At 42.2% G+C, this 17,719-nt stretch overlaps 1 protein-coding gene and 1 pseudogene across 1 annotated transcript; both read right to left on the bottom strand.

The window, feature by feature from the left end:
- Positions 1 to 5,921: 5,921 nt before the first annotated feature.
- On the bottom strand, positions 5,922 to 6,871 carry LOC138092545 (olfactory receptor 4X2-like; annotated as a pseudogene).
- A 5,452-nt stretch (positions 6,872 to 12,323) lies between these two features.
- LOC138092245 (olfactory receptor 4X2-like) lies at positions 12,324 to 17,325 on the bottom strand. Its single transcript, XM_068988059.1, is given in 2 exon segments — positions 12,324 to 12,380; positions 16,375 to 17,325. Coding segments are annotated over 2 exon segments (1,008 nt in total).
- Positions 17,326 to 17,719: the final 394 nt, after the last annotated feature.

Below are 17,719 nucleotides of genomic sequence, written 5' to 3'. Positions count from 1 at the left end.
AACGTGTCTGCTGCTGCTGCTAAGTCGCTTCAGTCGTGTCCGACTCTGTGCAACCCCATAGACGGCAGCCCACCAGGCTCCCCCACCCCTGGGATTCTCCAGGCAAGAACACTGCAGTGGGTTGCCATTTCCTTCTCCAATGCATGAAAGTGAAAAGTGAAAGTGAAGTCGCTCAGTCGTGTCCAACTCTTCGCAACCCCATGGACTGCAGCCCACCAGCCTCCTCCGTCCATGGGATTTTCCAGGCAAGAGTACTGGAGTGGGGTGTCATTGCCTTCTCTGAGAACGTCTCTAGCACAGCATAAAAGTCTGCTGGACAGCGCTGGAACATAGCACCAGCAGCCCTTCGAGGTGACGAGGCTACAGCTGCATGACTGAGGTGGCGGAGTCTAGATTTCTGATAATATTGTTCAACCTCAATAATCACGCTGGCTTGTCTGCCTCTGTACTTCTGTCTTATAAGCGGCTCTGTTTTTCTGTTATATGCAGTTCAAGCTACACCCAAAAGGATACAAATAATAAGTGGGAAGAGAATACAAAATTGTATACACAGAGTAGTTTTCTGCCCTCTACAAATTTTCCTTTGTACTATTATATTTATTGCCTACAGCTACAGCTGCAGCGAAGTCGCTTCAGATGTGTTCGACTCTGTGCAACCCCATAGACGGCAGCCCACCAGGCTCCTCTGTCCATGGGATTCTCTAAGCAAGAACACTGGAGTGGGTGGCCATTTCCTTCTCCAGTTTATTGCCTAAAAAATACATTTTCTTGGGGTTTTATTTTATGTTGTAACAGAACTGACAATTGAGAACCTAACCAGGAGGTCTCCAATGCTAAGTGTTATATCATTACACTTCTGTGAAGTAAGAAGGCATTTTAAACATTTTACAAATCTCTGCCTCTTAAAAAATAAAATAAAATGTTTTCATTGATTCCTGTGTTTTTTCCAGTGAGACTAGGAAAAAAGTGATCAATTATCCCTCAATAGACCAACCAACTCTCAATCCTCAATAGATGAGATAATCCCTGAGAATTTTGACAGTTTAGTAGAAGTAGATATTATCTGTTCTTGCAATATCCAATGACTCAAGTTCATTGCTAATGTCCTTTCTATAGATCTCAGGAGAAAATGAAACACCCACATGAGTAAGCAACTCCTATCACAGCCTGCAGATAACATCCTAGCCTGCTACATCAAGGACTGACAGAAAGGGAGGGCAGCTCCTCTGAGTTTAGGTCTGGACCAAATGCTTTCAGTCCAGCTCAGTTCAGTCGCTCAGTCATGTCCAACTCTTTGCGACCATCCTCCTCGTCTTCACGTTGAGTAGACTGAGGAAGAGGAGGAAGAGGGTTGGTCTTGCTGTCTCAGGCAGAGGTGGAAGGGGAGGCAGAAGAGGCGGATGCATTTGATGTAACTTTATGGAAATACATCATAACTTCTGACTTTTTGTTTTTCATTTCTGTAAAATTGTTTCCACAAAGTACTAATTCTTCTACTATTTAGTTTCTGTGCCTGTTTCATAGAAGGGTCTATGTTTTAAAAGAAGTCAAAATCAGCCCTTTCTAATTGGAACCCTTGTCCAGGTTGTCTAATGTCAATACGTTTTCTGGTGCTACTTTGATGTCTTCTTCACTTCCAGGCACTGGTTTGGAAGCTCTTGTCTCCATCAAGGTGTCTTCTGCTAACGCCACGAGTGTGCAGTCTATTAGCTCTTGAATTTCTTCAAGATCCATATCCTGAAACACTTCACTCCCTACCTTTTTTTTGTCTTCCTTATCCACAATCTCTTTCATTATTTTCTTGATTGGCTCTGTCATAAACCCTGTGAAGTCATGCACAGCATCTGGGAAGGTTTCTGTAGCAGGAATTTATTGTCTCAGGCTTGATGGTTTCACAGATTTGTCAACAATGGCATCTTCACTGGTGTGATTATTCCAGACTTTCATGGTGCCTTCTCTATCAGGTTCTCTCCCATCCTGTTGACAATCCTTTCCATAGAGCACCACAGATAATGAATCTCAAAGGTCCTTACACTCCCTCAATCTAGAGGCTTAGTTATACTCCTTGTGTTTGGGGACAAGCAGACAAGTTCGATGCTTTCAGTGTTAACCTCACAGGGTTCTGAGTAATCAAGTTCAGTTCATTTCAGTCACCTAGTCATGTCTGACTCTTTGCGATCCCATGAACCACAGCACGCCAGGCCTCCCTGTCCATCACCAACTCCCGGAGTCCACCCAAACCCATGTCCATCGAGTCAGTGATGCCATCCAACCATCTCATCCTCTGTCATACCCTTCTCCTCCTGCCCTCAATTTTTCCCAGAATCAGAGTCTTTTCCAATAAGTCAGCCCTTCACATCAGGTGGCCAAAGTATTGGAGTTTCAGCTTCAACATCAGTCCTTCCAATGAACACCCAGGACTGATTTCCTTTAAGATGGACTGGTTGGCTCTCCCGGCACTCCAAGGGACTCTCAAGAGTCTTCTCCAACACCCCAGTTCAAAAGCATCAATTCTTCGTTGCTCAGCTTTCTTTATAGTCCAACTCTCACATCCATACATGACCACTGGAAAAACCATAGGCTTCACTAGGTGGACCTAAAGTAATGTTTCTGCTTTTTAATATGCTGTCTAGGTTGGTCATAACTTTCCTTCCAAAGAATAATCAAAGGCATTGTCCAACACCAAAAGAGATTTAAAAGACAGTCCCTTACTGGCAAGGTACTAGACAGTCCCTTACTGGCAAGGTACTTCCTGACTTCAGAGACGAAGTGTCAATGGAACCATTAGCTGCAATGACGGCTTTATGGATTTTCGTTTCTTTTGTTTTCTTTTTTTACAATCATCCTTATACTGGAATCATTTATCTTAAAGTGGCAGGTGATGCTTGCTGCATATCTCAATCTATGGAACCTATCAAGCAACTCAACTTTTCTGTAACATCATGACTTTGCTTCTTAAAAGTACTTCTAGAATCACTAGTGGCACTTCATAAGGGTTCCCTAGTGTTATTCAATGTTTATGATATTGCACTAAATATGATGAAAAATACACAAGAACCTCAAGAGGTCACTTTTTACTGAGAAAAACAATTTCCTGCAGAGGTGACTGCTCAGGGTAATTGATTAGCCTCAGACGTATTTTAAGTGTATCTTTGCAACACTTGAGCTCACTGCCATAGCAACAGGAGGTGGCAATGGAATTACCACAGTCATGCTGTATGCACTACCGTCAGCTTTATGAAGTTTGATTTGACACTGCCTCTTCACATTCTCTACTGTAAATAGTACCATGTTTTACACTTACATGGTCTGTAAGTGTGTGCGTACCTGAGTTTTGATAAACTTTAAGGCAGCAGCATTTCAGGTGGGTTTTTGAGGGTGGATAGGATGTTAATGGGTAGAGAAATCTGAATGACTGTTCAATGAAGTAAGTGGACAAGTCCCTTCCAATTACTGTATTATTGTCAATTTTCAATTTATATTAATATAAATTATATATATGTAATTTATATAGTCTTATATAGTTAGATGCTCCTATATTAGGTGTATTATAAATGCTATATCATCTTCTCATATTTATCACTTTTTCATTGTGTAATGTCTTTTCTTGTCGTTTATTATAGATTTTGCTTTAAAGCATATTTTGTCTGAAATGCATATTGCTATCCCAGCTTTCTTTCCATTTCTGTTTTCATGAAATATTCCTTCCATCCCCACACTTTCAGTCTGTTTGTATCTTTAGCTCTGAAGTAAGCCTTTTGGAGGCAGCACTTAGATAAGTCTTGTTTATTTATCCAAATAACCTCCCTAAGTCCTTGGTCAGAGCATTTAGCCCAGTAACATTTTAAGTAATTGTTGATAGGTATGGACTAGTGATTTTGCCATTTATTCTCTGATTGTTTTTGTAGTTCTACTCTGTTGTTCTTTTAGATTCTTCCCTTGTGGTTTGATGATTTTCTTTAATGCTGTTTGTGTTTCTTTCTCTCTAGTTTTTGTGTATATGTTGTAGGTTTTTGATTTGTGGTTATCATGGAGTTCATATATGTTGACCTATATCTACTTCTTTTACACTGACTGTCATTTAAATGCAAACACATTCTAAAATTTCTATATTTTTCTCTCCTCCCCACATTTTTTGATGTTATATTCTACACCTTCATGCATATCCCTTAACTCTTTATTGTAGTGATAGCTGATTTTACATTGTTTGCCTTTTAAATTTCATGCTAGTTTATTTAAGTGGCTGATCCACAGCCTTTACTATATATATTCCGCCTTTACAGGTGGAATTTTCCCTTCCTATAATTTTTTAGTTCTTGTAGCCTCTCCTCTTTCCCTTAAGTAGACCCTTTAATACTTCTTATAAGGTCAGGTTAGTATTGATGAACTCTTTTAGTTTTTGCTTGTCTGAGAAGTTATTTATTTCTCCTTCAATTTTGAAAGATAATCTTGCTGGTAGAGTATCCTAGGTTGTAGGCTTTTTCCTTTCAGTACTTTGATGGAGGTCTCCCCCTAGAGCTAGTTTCGCTCCCTTCTGAGAGTGTGCACAGAGACAATGGCAGAGGCTCTCTCTGCCCTGGAGCTAGTCACACTCTCCCAAGTGTGTGCACCAAAGCGTGCATTGCAATGGCTGCTCCTGCCCTGATCAGAAACAGGGGCTGGATTCCTTCTGGTTTGCTCCCTGAAGTATGTGTTCCCTATTAGTAGTGGCAGCCTCTGGCTTACTGGTAAACAGCCCCAGAGCATTAGGGGCCCAGCGCAGACAGGCAAGAAGAGTGGCATGCTTGAGTGGTGCTGGAGGAACAGCTGGATCCCCAGACAGTTTTCAATCTGCTGTCTTTCTGCTGTAACTGGGAGTAAGCAAGGCTGTGTGTATGCCTTTAAGATTAGAGTCTTGGATTCTTAAATCCTTCTGGTAAGCCCCATTGGTTTTCAAGCTAGCTAAGAGGGCTGCTCTTCCTGGTATCAGACTTCAGGCCTGGGGTGTCTTAATATGTAGTTTCAACCCCTCAGTACCCTGAGTCTATAATATCCTCTCCTTTTCTGTGTTCCCCTCTGGGGGTGTGAGTCCTAAACAGATCACATCTCCTCCCTTTCCATCAGAATCCATGGGGATCTCTCTTTACAGCTTTAGTAGAAGAATTCTGCTAGTACCTGTATTAACTTCAGTGAGAGTCACTATATATATATAGCTGTAGTTTTCATATATTTACGAAGGGAGATGAGCCAGCTTCCTCTTACTCTGCCATCTTGATCTCTCTCCTTCCAAAATGTCTTTTGACTAAGGTTTGACTGACTTTTTTCATAATTAAACTCAGATTATGTATTTTGGGTAGAAATATCACACTGACATTGTGTGTCTCTTTGTAAATGGCAATAATAAATGTGAGTAATTGTTAAAGGAAGTGTCTACCAGGTTTCACAACTATAAAGTTACATTTAAATTTTTACAATTAATAAACATCTTGTGGGGAGATCATTTGAGAGTGTATAAAATTTTATTTCTCACCAAGAAAAACTGTAATGACTGTGCTGGATTAAAAACATTCTGAGAATTGATTTGAGACTATGCATCAAAAGTTATAGTAACTTTTAATGTAGTAAATTTATGATAGCAAATTAGACTTAAAACTGAGAAGTATCATTAAAGATTTTTATTCAAGAATACTCAGCACATTATTATTTATAGTAGTAAAAATATATAAACAATCTAAACATGTAACAGAAAAATGGCTAGTTAAGTAATAGTATATCCATAAAAGAAAATATTTAACAAATGATTACAATGAACCTATTGAAGACTGGAACCAACTGGAGTAATCTAAAAATAACAAGCCCTAGAAAATGTCCTTCACTCCATTGTGTCACTTCACTTTTATTCACCATCATTCTAAGCCTGAGGATCAAGACCAAGACAGCCTCTACCTCTCTTCTACTTTCACTGCTCTGATCCACAGCCTCTTCACGGCCTTCCTCACTTCAGCATTTCTCAGGGAGTAGATGGCAGGGTTGAGCAGTGGGGTGATCACCGCGTAGAACACGGCCACCGTCTTGTCCACAGACAGGGTGGTGGAGGGTCTCAGATAGATGAAGATGCAGGGCCCAAAGAACAAGGTGACCACAGTGACGTGGGCCCCACAGGTGGACAGGGCCTTGCGCCGCCCTGCGGAGCTCCGAGTCCTCAGATGGAGCAAGATGACCACATAGGAGGCTAAGAGGACCACGAAGCTGATCACAGACAAGGTCCCCCCATTGGCAACGATCAGAAGACCAATGAGGATGGTGTCAGAGCAGGCAAGTTTGAGCAGGGGAAGCACGTCACAGAAATAGTGGTCGATCAACAGAAATAGTGGTCGATCACCCTGGGGCCACAGAAGGGCAAGCGGAAGATAAGAAGGATTTGGGCCAAGGAATGCACAAAGCCCCCCACCCATGCTGCGCCCACCAGGACAGCACACGCCTGCCGGCTCATGATGGTGGTGTAGCTGAGGGGCTTGCAGATGGCCACGTAGCGGTCATAGGCCATCACAGTGAGCAGGAAAATCTCAGTGCCACCAAACAAGTGGATAAAGAAAACCTGTGTCATGCAGCCCCACAGAGGGATGGCTTTCCTCTCAGCCAGCAGATCTGAGATGAGCCTGGGGGCTGTCGTCGAGGCGTAGCAGATCTCCACAAAGGACAGGTAGCTCAGGAAGAAGTACATGGGGGAGCCAAGGCTTCTGCTGCTCATGACAGTGAGGACCATGAAGAAATTCCCCAGCACAATGGCTGTGTACAGGAGCAGAAATATCACAAAGCAGACTTTCTGCACCTCTGGATTGGGAGAAAGTCCCAGGAAAATGAATTCTGTCACATTGTGTGTTTTAGCCATGAGGTAGCCACCAGAAGGCAGGAATTTCAATGGGTGATCTGAAATGAAACAAAACACTCCTACATTAAGTAGGAAAATTGCATAACAATCCCTTGCATGTCTGAGAAGCTTGTGAACTGGATACTGAAAGATTAGTAGGAGTTAGTCATGTAAAAAAAAAAGGGAACAACACTCCAAAAAAGCAGAAGATGATGTACAAACAATGGAAATTCATTGAGTAAGGCTGGAGTAAAGTGGAAATAGAAATACTAAAGCCGGAAATAGACTATAGTGTCACTTTATAAAAGACTCCTATGGACTTTGGAGTTCAGTCAACAGACAATGGGAAATCCTGAAAAAAGTTAGGCAACTGAAAAGTAAAAGCATTTTGTAGGTAGAGGTTGGACTAGCGGATTAGACTTTGAACTGTGAAACAGGTGAAAGTGTTAGTCTCTCAATTAAGTCTGACTCTTTGAGGCCCTATGGGCTGCAGTCCACTAGGCTCCTTCATCCATGAAATTATCCAGGCAAGAATACTGAAGTAGGTAGCCATTCCCTTCTCCAGGGGATCTTCCTCACCAGAGGATCAAACCCAGGTCTCCTGCACTGCAGGCAGATCATCCAGAAAAACATCTACTTCTGCTTTATTGACTATATCAAAGCCTTTGACTGCGTGGATCACAACAAACTCTGGAAAATTCTTAAAGAGATGGAAATACCAGACCACCTGACCTGCCTCCTGAGAAATCTGTATGCAGGTCAAGAAGAAACAGTTAGAACTGGACATGGAACTACAGACTGGTTCCAAATAGGGAAAGAAGTGCATCAAGGCTGTATATTGTCACCCGGTTTATTTAACTTATATGCAGAGTACATCATGATAAATGCTGGACTGGATGAAGCACTAGCTGGGATCAAGACTGCCAGGAGAAATATCAATAACCTCAGATATGCAGGTGATACCACCCTTACGACAGAAAATGAAGAAGAACTAAAGAACTTCTTGATGAAAGTGAAAGAGGAGAGTGAAAAAGTTGGCTTAAAACTCAACATTCAGAAAACTATGATCATGAGATCAGGTCCCATTACTTCATGGCAAATAGACGGGGAAACAATGGAAACAGTGACAGACTTTATTTTGGGGGGCTCCAAAATCACTGCAGATGGTGACTGTAGCCATGAAATAAAAGACGCTTACTCCTTGGAAGGAAAGTTATGACCAACCTAGATAGCATATTGAAAAGCAGAGACATTACTTTGCCAACAAAGATCTGTCTAGTCAAAGCTACAGCTTTTCCAGTCATCATATACTGATTGTGAGAGTCAGATTATAAAGAAAGCTGAGCACCAAAAAATTGATGCTTTTGAACTGTGGTGTTGGAGAAGACTCTTGAGAGTCCCTTGGTTAGCAAGGATATCCAACCAGTCCATCCTAAAGGAAATCAGTCCTGAATATTCATTGGAAGGACTGATGCTTAAGCTGAAACTTACTTTGGCCACCTGATGTGAAGAACTGACTCACTGGAAAAGACCCTGATGCTGGGAAAGATTGAAGGCAGGAGGAGAGGGGACAGAGGATGAGATGGTTGGGTGGCATCACCTACTTGATGGACATGAGTTTGAGTGAACTCCGGGAGTTGGTGATGGACAGGGAGGCCTGGCGTGCTGCAGTCCTTGGGGTCGCAAAGAGTCGGACACAAATGAGTGATGAACTGAGCTGAACTGAGCCACCAGCGGATCCCAGACTTTGGACTAGGAGAAACCTATTAGAAAATTTGTTGCCCCATTGGGTGATATAGGGGCAGAAAGGATAGTGTTGCTATCTTCATGATAATCGTCTCTGTATTGACTTTGAATGTTTTGGCTTTTACCTACAAACTTCCTTTATCTCACTGCCCTTTGCTGCTTTTCTCTTTGTGGCTTACAAAATAGGATTCTCACCTCCCCATATACCCTTCACAGTCTTCTGAAGAAATTTCACTCGACACTCAGGACTCCTTATTTTTGCTTCTCCTCCTAATTATCTGCTTCTACACTTGGACATTAGGTGACCTAGTTCCTTACAGAAGCTCCAGTTCAATACATCCACAATTCTCTACACGGGCACCTTCACTTTTTCAGTTGTATATCCCCCAGTGGCAACAGAAGCGCAAACAACTTCTCCACCCAGAATCCCAACTCATGCTATGACAAATCCTCCTCTGAAGTCCAACCTTACAATACCTAAAGCATCACCAAGACTGTGCACTGACTGATTAGCAGACTCTTTTCATCCATGCTGGATTCATCCAAGCTGACTGAGATCAGTGTGTATCAACATAGGCCCTTGTATGGTTAAGCTCCAGGGTGCTGGACACTAGGAGTCATATGATAACAACACACGCCACAAAGCTTCCTTCCTTTAGCATTGCAGACAGGCCAAGATGATCGAGGACTATCATGAGCCACTACCATGAACAGAGTTTACAATTGCAGAGGCCGGCACTAACCTCTCAGATCAGCTTGGGAATTTTACCAAATCACTCATGGAAGAAAGCACTGCTTGGACTCCTAGGTATACATACCAATACCCTTAGGTGGTAACTTATCTGGAAAGTTATTTCACCTCACAAAGACTCAAGATTCAAATTGTATGGGGTCAAACCCTACCTCACAGGTGGATGTCATACATCTCCATCCCAGGAGAAGTTAAGTACTCATTCACTGTGCTGCCATGGATGCTTCTCAAAGATAGAAGTCCATCTTCTGAATGCACAGGCCTTACAGTCAGTGGCCTTCTACTCTCAGGACGTTTTGGAATCATAGCACTTCACACACTGGTTTATAATTGTGTTATGTGACTATCTGCCGCACCAAGTTATGAATTGGCAGAGATTATGTCCTGCTCAACACTCATCTCCAGTGCTAACTGAATATCCTCCATAATATAGCACTCAGCAGTGTACATAGAATGTAGAGTGGCTACAGATCTGGTGGCTCAGATGGTAAAGAAACCGCCTACAATGCAAGAGACTGGAGTTCAATCCCTGGGCCGGGAATATCCCTTGAAGAAGGGAATGCCAATCCACTCCACTATTCTTGCCTGGAAATTCCATGGACAGAGGAGCCTGGTGGGCTACAGTACATGGGGCGACAAAGAGTCGAACACGACTGAGAGACTAACACAGACTAACTACCGTCATAGCACAGTATTTGGCAACATTGTTAGTGTTCAGAAAATGTTGACAGAATAAAATGAAGACCGCATAGTCTTCATCCCTGAATTCTAATACCTGGCACAGCGCTTGCTTCTGGCAAAGACCAGACCAATGTGAGAGCACTTTGTAAAATGCCATGGGCAATTCACTTTGCTTTCAACATGGAATTGTAATCAACACATGCTCACAAAACAAAACTCACCCCAATGTTTCTGTGGCTCTCCTGTCTCACCACAATTCTTTTTTCTGTTACAACCACAGAAGGCAGATGATGCCCTGAAACTATCCCACAGAGCATGCACGTTTTCCAGTTACTCAGTCTGAAAGCATTAAGACCAAGCTCTCAACCAGAGCTCACACAGCTCAGGAGTTGCCACATGGAAAATATGATCCCCTTCCAGCCTTAGGCTTGCAAATGTTGAGACTAAGCCAGTGTGTCTACTCCACCCGATTAAAAACAAGAGCAGAGTAGACTTGCCTCTCTATGTTCCATAAATAAGAAGTCTAGCAGCTCAGCCTGAGTTCACGTAGCTGAGAGATACCAGGGGGAAGGCAGGATGATCAAGTGAGAGGAGATTGGTCCCCAGAGACCCATGCCTGGCCCCTTCCTAATCAGGCACCTACCTCATGGGAAGCAGGACCTGGATACAAACATCTCAAACTTCCTTGTAGGTAACATAACTTCAGAAATCAATAGGAAATGTTAAATTAATTTCAGCCAGTGTTCACAGGGCACTTAGGCTATGGACCTCTATGCTGTTCAGAAGTCAATTAGACACACCTCTTGCTTATCATGAACTCAATCACGTGACTTTACATGAAATGACACCATTTCAAGGATGGGTCCCAGGAATATGGGTCACAAGTGTCAGAATACTGAAATAGCACTTCCTGGCCATTGATGAGGATAAGGTATAGTGGTTCTGAATCATCGGTAGTCTTTGCCCCCCAACATCTGGAGACATTTTTTATCGTCCCAATCTGGGTGGAGAGGACATGCTGCTGGCAACTCATCAGAAGAGGCCAGAGATTCTGAGAAGTATCTTACAATGCACGGGACAGCCCCCCACAGCAAAGGGTATCTGAGTCCAGAGCAACAATACTACTGCTATTGAGATACCCTGCTCAAGAGGAAACAAAATTTGTCCAAAGCAGTATTTATTCAAGGTGGAGTTTGGTTACACGTGATTATATTAATCTGTCTTGACCACACCTGAATATGTACTAAAATTTTTGTAGTGAAAGCTTTCACCAGTGCCATAATGGCACTTTGTAAGATCAGTGTGCTCTATACCAGTGCTACTCAGGATGTCATTAATTCAATGCTGATTAAAGTTCTAACAAGATGCCAAGTTTTAACTAATGATTAAGGAGAAAATCATTATACATTTTAACATCATTTTAAAGACTTTAATGCAATTGCTTTTGAGAGTGAAAACCGTGAATTAACCATTACCCTTTATGTTGCAAAAGAGTGTGTAAAATAGCTAGTGGAAAGTTGCTATATGGTGTGGTCGTTCAGCCCAGTGATGCTCTGTGATGACCTAAAGGAATGTGATGGGGGTGGGGGGTGGGAGGGAAGCTTAAGAGGAAGGGGATATACACCTATACACTTACGGCTGATTTGCATTATTCTATGGCAGAAACCAATGCAACACTGTAAAGCAATTATCCTCCAATTAAAAAAACATTTGGAGGAGGAAATGGCAATTCACTCCAGTATTCTCACCTGGAGAATCCCATGGACAGAGGACAGTCCACGAGGCTGCAGAGAGTCAGACACAACTGAGTGACTTCCACTTCACTTCACCAAAAAAAAAAAAAAAAATGCTAGGAAAAAGACGAGCAAATAATTCTATAAAAGTTTCCAATATTTAAGTAATATTAAGTATGCATGAGTTTTGACAAATTTAGCAGTTTATAATGGATTTGTATGTACTATTTGCAGTAAATAGTAAAGTAGACTAATATCTACATTTTTTTTCATGACTTATTGAGCTTTTTCTTCATTTTTTAGATATTTCTGTGCTCCATGGTTCATCTATCAGCTCTTTCAAATTTTCACAAACCTTGAGAAATTTTTAACATATTTATTGGAAAGTATCCTCAGATAAGTGACCCTGCACAGTCCAAATTCGTATTGTTCAAGGATCAATCATGTAAGCATATTTAGCATAAAGAATAATAGATGTGCTATGTTACAGACAACATCTATTTAACAAGTACTTACTGAGCAGCTACATCATACCAGGTACTGTACCTGGCAAACAAAACTATTAAGCAACAAAGGCCAAAGAAGCTTCAGTAAGGAAGAATATAATTGCCTCAAATGCCTGAAAATGGAGAGCAACGGCAGCATCACACTGGCATAAGATGCGCTCAGTTCCGCCCCGTCCCTTACTTTAACAAGAAACACTTGGTATCCACCCATGAGCGAAAGTGCCTCTATGGGAGATGTGGAATCCAGCTCCATACGCCAAGGAGCTCACCAAGAATCTCACCCACAGGTGTATGGGGCAAGAGGCAGGCAGATGTCAGGACCAGCTGTGGGGCCTACAGGAGACCATGAATGAGCTCTGGGCCCTCTTGGCCCTGTCATGGGAGGGCCAGTGGGAACAGTAACTGGGGATTTCACCTACATATGAGAGAATCTTTGTGGAGGTGAAACTTTTCAATGGAACTTTGTCACACTCCATTGAAGCAATATTCGTGTATAACACCCACACGGACACACACACGCACACACACATACCTATACCTTTGGATGCACTAGGGTGTGAAGAATTAACATCTTGACTTTGCCGGCATCACTCCTCCCCCAAAGGGGCACAACTTAGGGCTGACCTCGTTCCCTGTGATTTTCCCACAGGAGAAAAGGAGAGCTGGTGAGTGAGCATATGACTTTACCAGCTCTGCAGGATGCTGCTGAGAAGGCTCGTTTCACCCTCACAGCTTCCAGAGAATTGTATTGGGGGTTTCATGATTAGCACAAATAGGGAGGGAAGGAGGAAGCAGATGGGTGGTGAGGAATTTTGGATTCTTTAATTTATTAAACAGACTTAAGTTCACCCTGCTTATTTAATTTATATGCAGAGTACATCATGCAAACTGCCAGGCTTAATGAATCACAAGCTGGAATCAAGACAGCCAGGAGAAATATCAACAACCTCAGATATGCAAATGATACCACTATAATGGCAGAAAGGGAAGAAAAACTAAAGAGCCTCTTGATGAAGGTGAAAGAGGAGAGAGAAAGAGCTGGTTTAAAACTCAATATTCAAAAAACGAAGATCATGGCATCCAGTCCCATCACTTCTTGGCAAATAGATGGGGAAACAATGGAAACAGTGACAGAATTAATTTTCAAAATCACGGCAGATGGTGACTGCAGCCATGAAATTAAAAGACACTTATACGTTGGGAGAAAAGCTATGACATTCCTAGACAGCATGTTAGAAAGCAAAACATCACTTTGCTGGCAAAGGTGCATATAGTCAAAGCTATGGTTTTTTCTAGTAGTTATATACAGATGTGATAGTTGGACCAGAAAGAAGGCTGACACTGAAGAATTGATGCTTTTGAATTGTGGTGTTGGAGAAGACTCTTGAGTGTCCCTTGGACAGTAAGAAGATCAAACAAGTCAATCCTAAAGGAAATCAGTCCTGAGTATTCATTGGAGAAGTTGAAGTGCCAATACTTTGGCCACGTGATGCGAAGAACTGACTCATTTGAAAAGACCCGGATGTTGGGAAAGATTGAAGACAAAAGAAGGGGGTGACAGAGGATGAGATGGTTGGATGGCATGACCAACTCAATGGACATGAATTTGAGAGAACTCTGGGAGATAATAAAGGACAGGGAAGTCAGGTGTGCTACAGTCCATGGGGTCGCAAAGAGCTGGATACAGCATGGTGACTGAACAACAAGTTCATACTGATTGAATTCTAGATTCCATCAGGAAGATTGTTCACAAGTCATGGAGCAAATCGCACCCAGGAACACCCAGCTAAACCAGTGGCATCCCCAACACACTGCATGCAAGCTCCCATCTTCCCCTCTTCTGCAGCCAACTCCCAGTGCATACTCCCAAGGGCAACAGCAAGACCAGGTTCTAACAGATAGGCAGAGATGTAGAAACGGCCCCAGGTGTGTGGGCATAAACCCGGACTGTATACTGTATTCAGGGGAAAAGGAGAGAGACAGTTCCATTGATGCATTGTAGGCTCAAAAGAATACAAATAATCTTAAGAATTATGCCACAAAGGAAGCAAGAGGTTTAGAGCAGGTACATCTATACAAGGTATGAGAAAGCCTTAGAATCTATAACAGCTTAGAATCAATAGCAAGATTGATGACAGATATTTTATCCTAAAGCAATTAGTAAATAACAGAGCAAGTGACAGTTAAATCAAATGCAAGAACAGCAATGCAAAATTCCCAGGAACATAAAATATCAAGGAAACAAGACAACACCAAAAGATGGCGGTAATCTTCCAGTAACCAAACCCAAAGACATAGAGATCTACAGTTTACCTGCTAGATAATTCAAAACCTCCTTTAAGGAAATTCACTGAGTTTCAAGAAATCCTAGCAAGACAATCCAATGAAATCAGGCAAACAATACATGATCAAAATGAGACAATTAACAAAGATTAGTGATCATACAAAAGAACCAAACAGAAATTCTGGAGCTGAATTTCTGAAGAATTCAATAGATAGAAAATGAAATAGAGTGCATCAACAACAGAGCAGACCCAGAAAAAAAAATCAGGAGATACAGAGTGTGTTTAGTCGCTCAGTCATATCCGACTCTTTGTGATCCCACAGCCAGGCTCCTCTGTTCGTGGGGATTCTCCAGGCAAGAACACTGAAATTGGTTGCCATTCCCTCCTCCAGGGGACCGTCCCAACCCCCATGTCCCTCATTGCAGGTGAATTATTTACCATCTGAGCCACCAGGGAGGCCCAGATACAGAACAGAAACATTGGAATATCCAATGCTGAATAGAAAAAAATTAAAAGCTGAAGAAATGTTACCTATAGGAAACCATTAAATCAAAAATCAATATCGTTGTCATTCCAAAGAAAAAGAGAAGGGGTCAGACAGCTTATTTGAAGAAATTACAGAAGACTCTCCAAACCTGGAGAGAGATCTGGGCATTCAAGTCATGAAAGTAATAAACTGTTCATTATATCAATCCAAAATGACCTTCTCAATACATACTATAACAGAACTGTTAAAATCAGACACAAAGGGAAAATCTTCAAAGCAGAAAGAGGAGAGAGGTTTGAAGCCTGCAAAGAAACCTCCATTATATTATCAGCAGATTTCATAGCAGAAATCTTGCAGGCTTGAACAGAATGAAAAGATATTCTGAAATTATTGAAAGAAAAAACATGCCAACCCAGAATACTCTATCCAGAAAAGTTACCATTCAGAAATAAAGAAGAAAAAAGCTTTCATAGACAAACACCTAGGATAATTCAATATCACTAGACATACCTTACAAGAAGTGCTGAAAATTCCTTATGGTAAAAAAAAAAAAAAAACAAAACAGTGACTAGTAACATGAAAATACATGGAAAATATTCAACACATAAAATAAGCAAATGTATAGTCATATTCTGAAAATCTAATACTGTAATAGATGTGTTAACCAAATAACTATAGTATAAAAGTTAAAAGGTATGAGTAGCAAAGTAATCATAGCTACTATAATTTATGAAAGAATACACAATATAAAAAGATGCATGTTGTAATATTGAAGACATTTAGGGGGTATAGGAGGGTAAAGTGTTTGTATGCAATTGAATTAAGTTGCTAACAACATAAGGTTATCTTTTTATGCTTTGTTATCTTTTATGCAAGCCGCATGATAACCACAAGGCAAATCTACAGGAGATTCATAAGAAATAAAGAGAAGGAAATAGGATAATGCCATGCAATGTCACCAATTCACAAATGTAGGTAACAGAGTATTAAAAATTAGCTACAAAACAGCCAGAAAGTATTTCATCAAATGGAAACAGTAAGGCTTTACATTTCAATGATTACTATAAGGATAAATAGATTGAATTCTCCAATCAAAAGGCACAGAGTTGCTGGATGGATTTTTAAAAAAGAAGAGGAATTCCCTGACAGTCTCACGGTTAGGACATGGTTTCAGTGATGAGGATGCAGTCTCCATTCCCGCTCAGGAAACTAAGACCCACAAGCAAGACAGCCGGACTGGGGTGAGGGCGGGGGAAATGGATTCTCACAAGGTGAAAGACATATATATATATATATATAATATATGTAACTATCTGTGGTGATGGATGTTAATACCAAGACACCAAGGCTCAGCCTCCACCTCTCTTCTACTTTCACTGCTCTGATCCACAGCCTCTTCACGGCCTTCTTCACTTCAGCATTTCTCAGGGAGTAGATGACAGGGTTGAGCAGTGGGGTGATCACCGTGTAGAACACGGCCACCGTCTTGTCCACAGACAGGGTGGTGGAGGGTCTCAGATAGATGAAGATGCAGGGCCCAAAGAACAACGTGACCACAGTGACGTGGGCCCCACAGGTGGACAGGGCCTTGCGCCGCCCCGCGGAGCTCCGGGTCCTCAGATGGAGCAAGATGACCACATAGGAGGCTAAGAGGACCACGAAGCTGATCACAGACAGGGTCCCCCCATTGGCAACGATCAGAAGGCCAATGAGGACGGTGTCAGAGCAGGCAAGTTTGAACAGGGGAAGCACGTCACAGAAATAGTGGTCGATCACACTGGGGCCACAGAAGGGCAAGCGGAAGACAAGAAGGATTTGGGCCAAGGAATGCACAAAGCCCCCCACCCATGCTGCGCCCACCAGGAAGGCACACGCCTGCCGGCTCATGATGGTGGTGTAGCTGAGGGGCTTGCAGATGGCCACGTAGTGGTCATAGGCCATCACAGTGAGCAGGAAAGTCTCAGTGCCACCAAACAAGTGGATAAAGAAAACCTATGTCATGCAGCCCCACAGAGGGATGGCTTTCCTCTCAGCCAGCAGATCTGAGATGAGCCTGGGGGCTGTCGTCGAGGCGTAGCAGATCTCCACAAAGGACAGGTAGCTCAGGAAGAAGTACATGGGGGAGCCAAGGCTTCTGCTGCTCATGACAGTGAGGACAATGAGGAAATTCCCCAGCACAATGGCTGTGTACAGGAGCAGAAATGTCACAAAGCAGGCTTTCTGCACCTCTGGATTGGGAGAAAGTCCCAGGAAAATGAATTCTGTCACATTGTGCACGTGAGCCATGAGGTAGCCACCAGGAGGCAGTAATTTGGAAGGGTGATCTGAAATGACAGGAAAACAAGACTCCTACATTAAGCGGGATGATTTGGGAGAATGGCATTCTATCATGTATACTATCATGTAAGAATTGAATCGCCAGTCTATGTCTGACGCAGGATACAGCATGCTTGGGGCTGGTGCATGGGGATCACCCACAGAGATGTTATGGGGAGGGAGGTGGGAGGGGGTTTCATGTTTGGGAACACATGTAAGAATTAAAGATTTTAAAATTTAATAAAAAAAAAAAGGGGAAAAAAAATAAGTGGGAAATTTACATAACAATCTGTTTTAAGTGTGAGAAGCTTGTAAGCTGGATACTGAACAACAAGTAGGAGTTGGTTATTTAGAAAAGAAGGGA

The sequence above is a fragment of the Capricornis sumatraensis genome, chromosome 16, assembly GCF_032405125.1.
Source record: "Capricornis sumatraensis isolate serow.1 chromosome 16, serow.2, whole genome shotgun sequence".
Classification (NCBI taxonomy): Eukaryota; Metazoa; Chordata; class Mammalia; order Artiodactyla; family Bovidae; genus Capricornis; species Capricornis sumatraensis.
The sequence above is the reverse complement of the archived record's forward strand: the minus strand, read 5'-3'. Positions and strand labels throughout refer to the sequence as shown.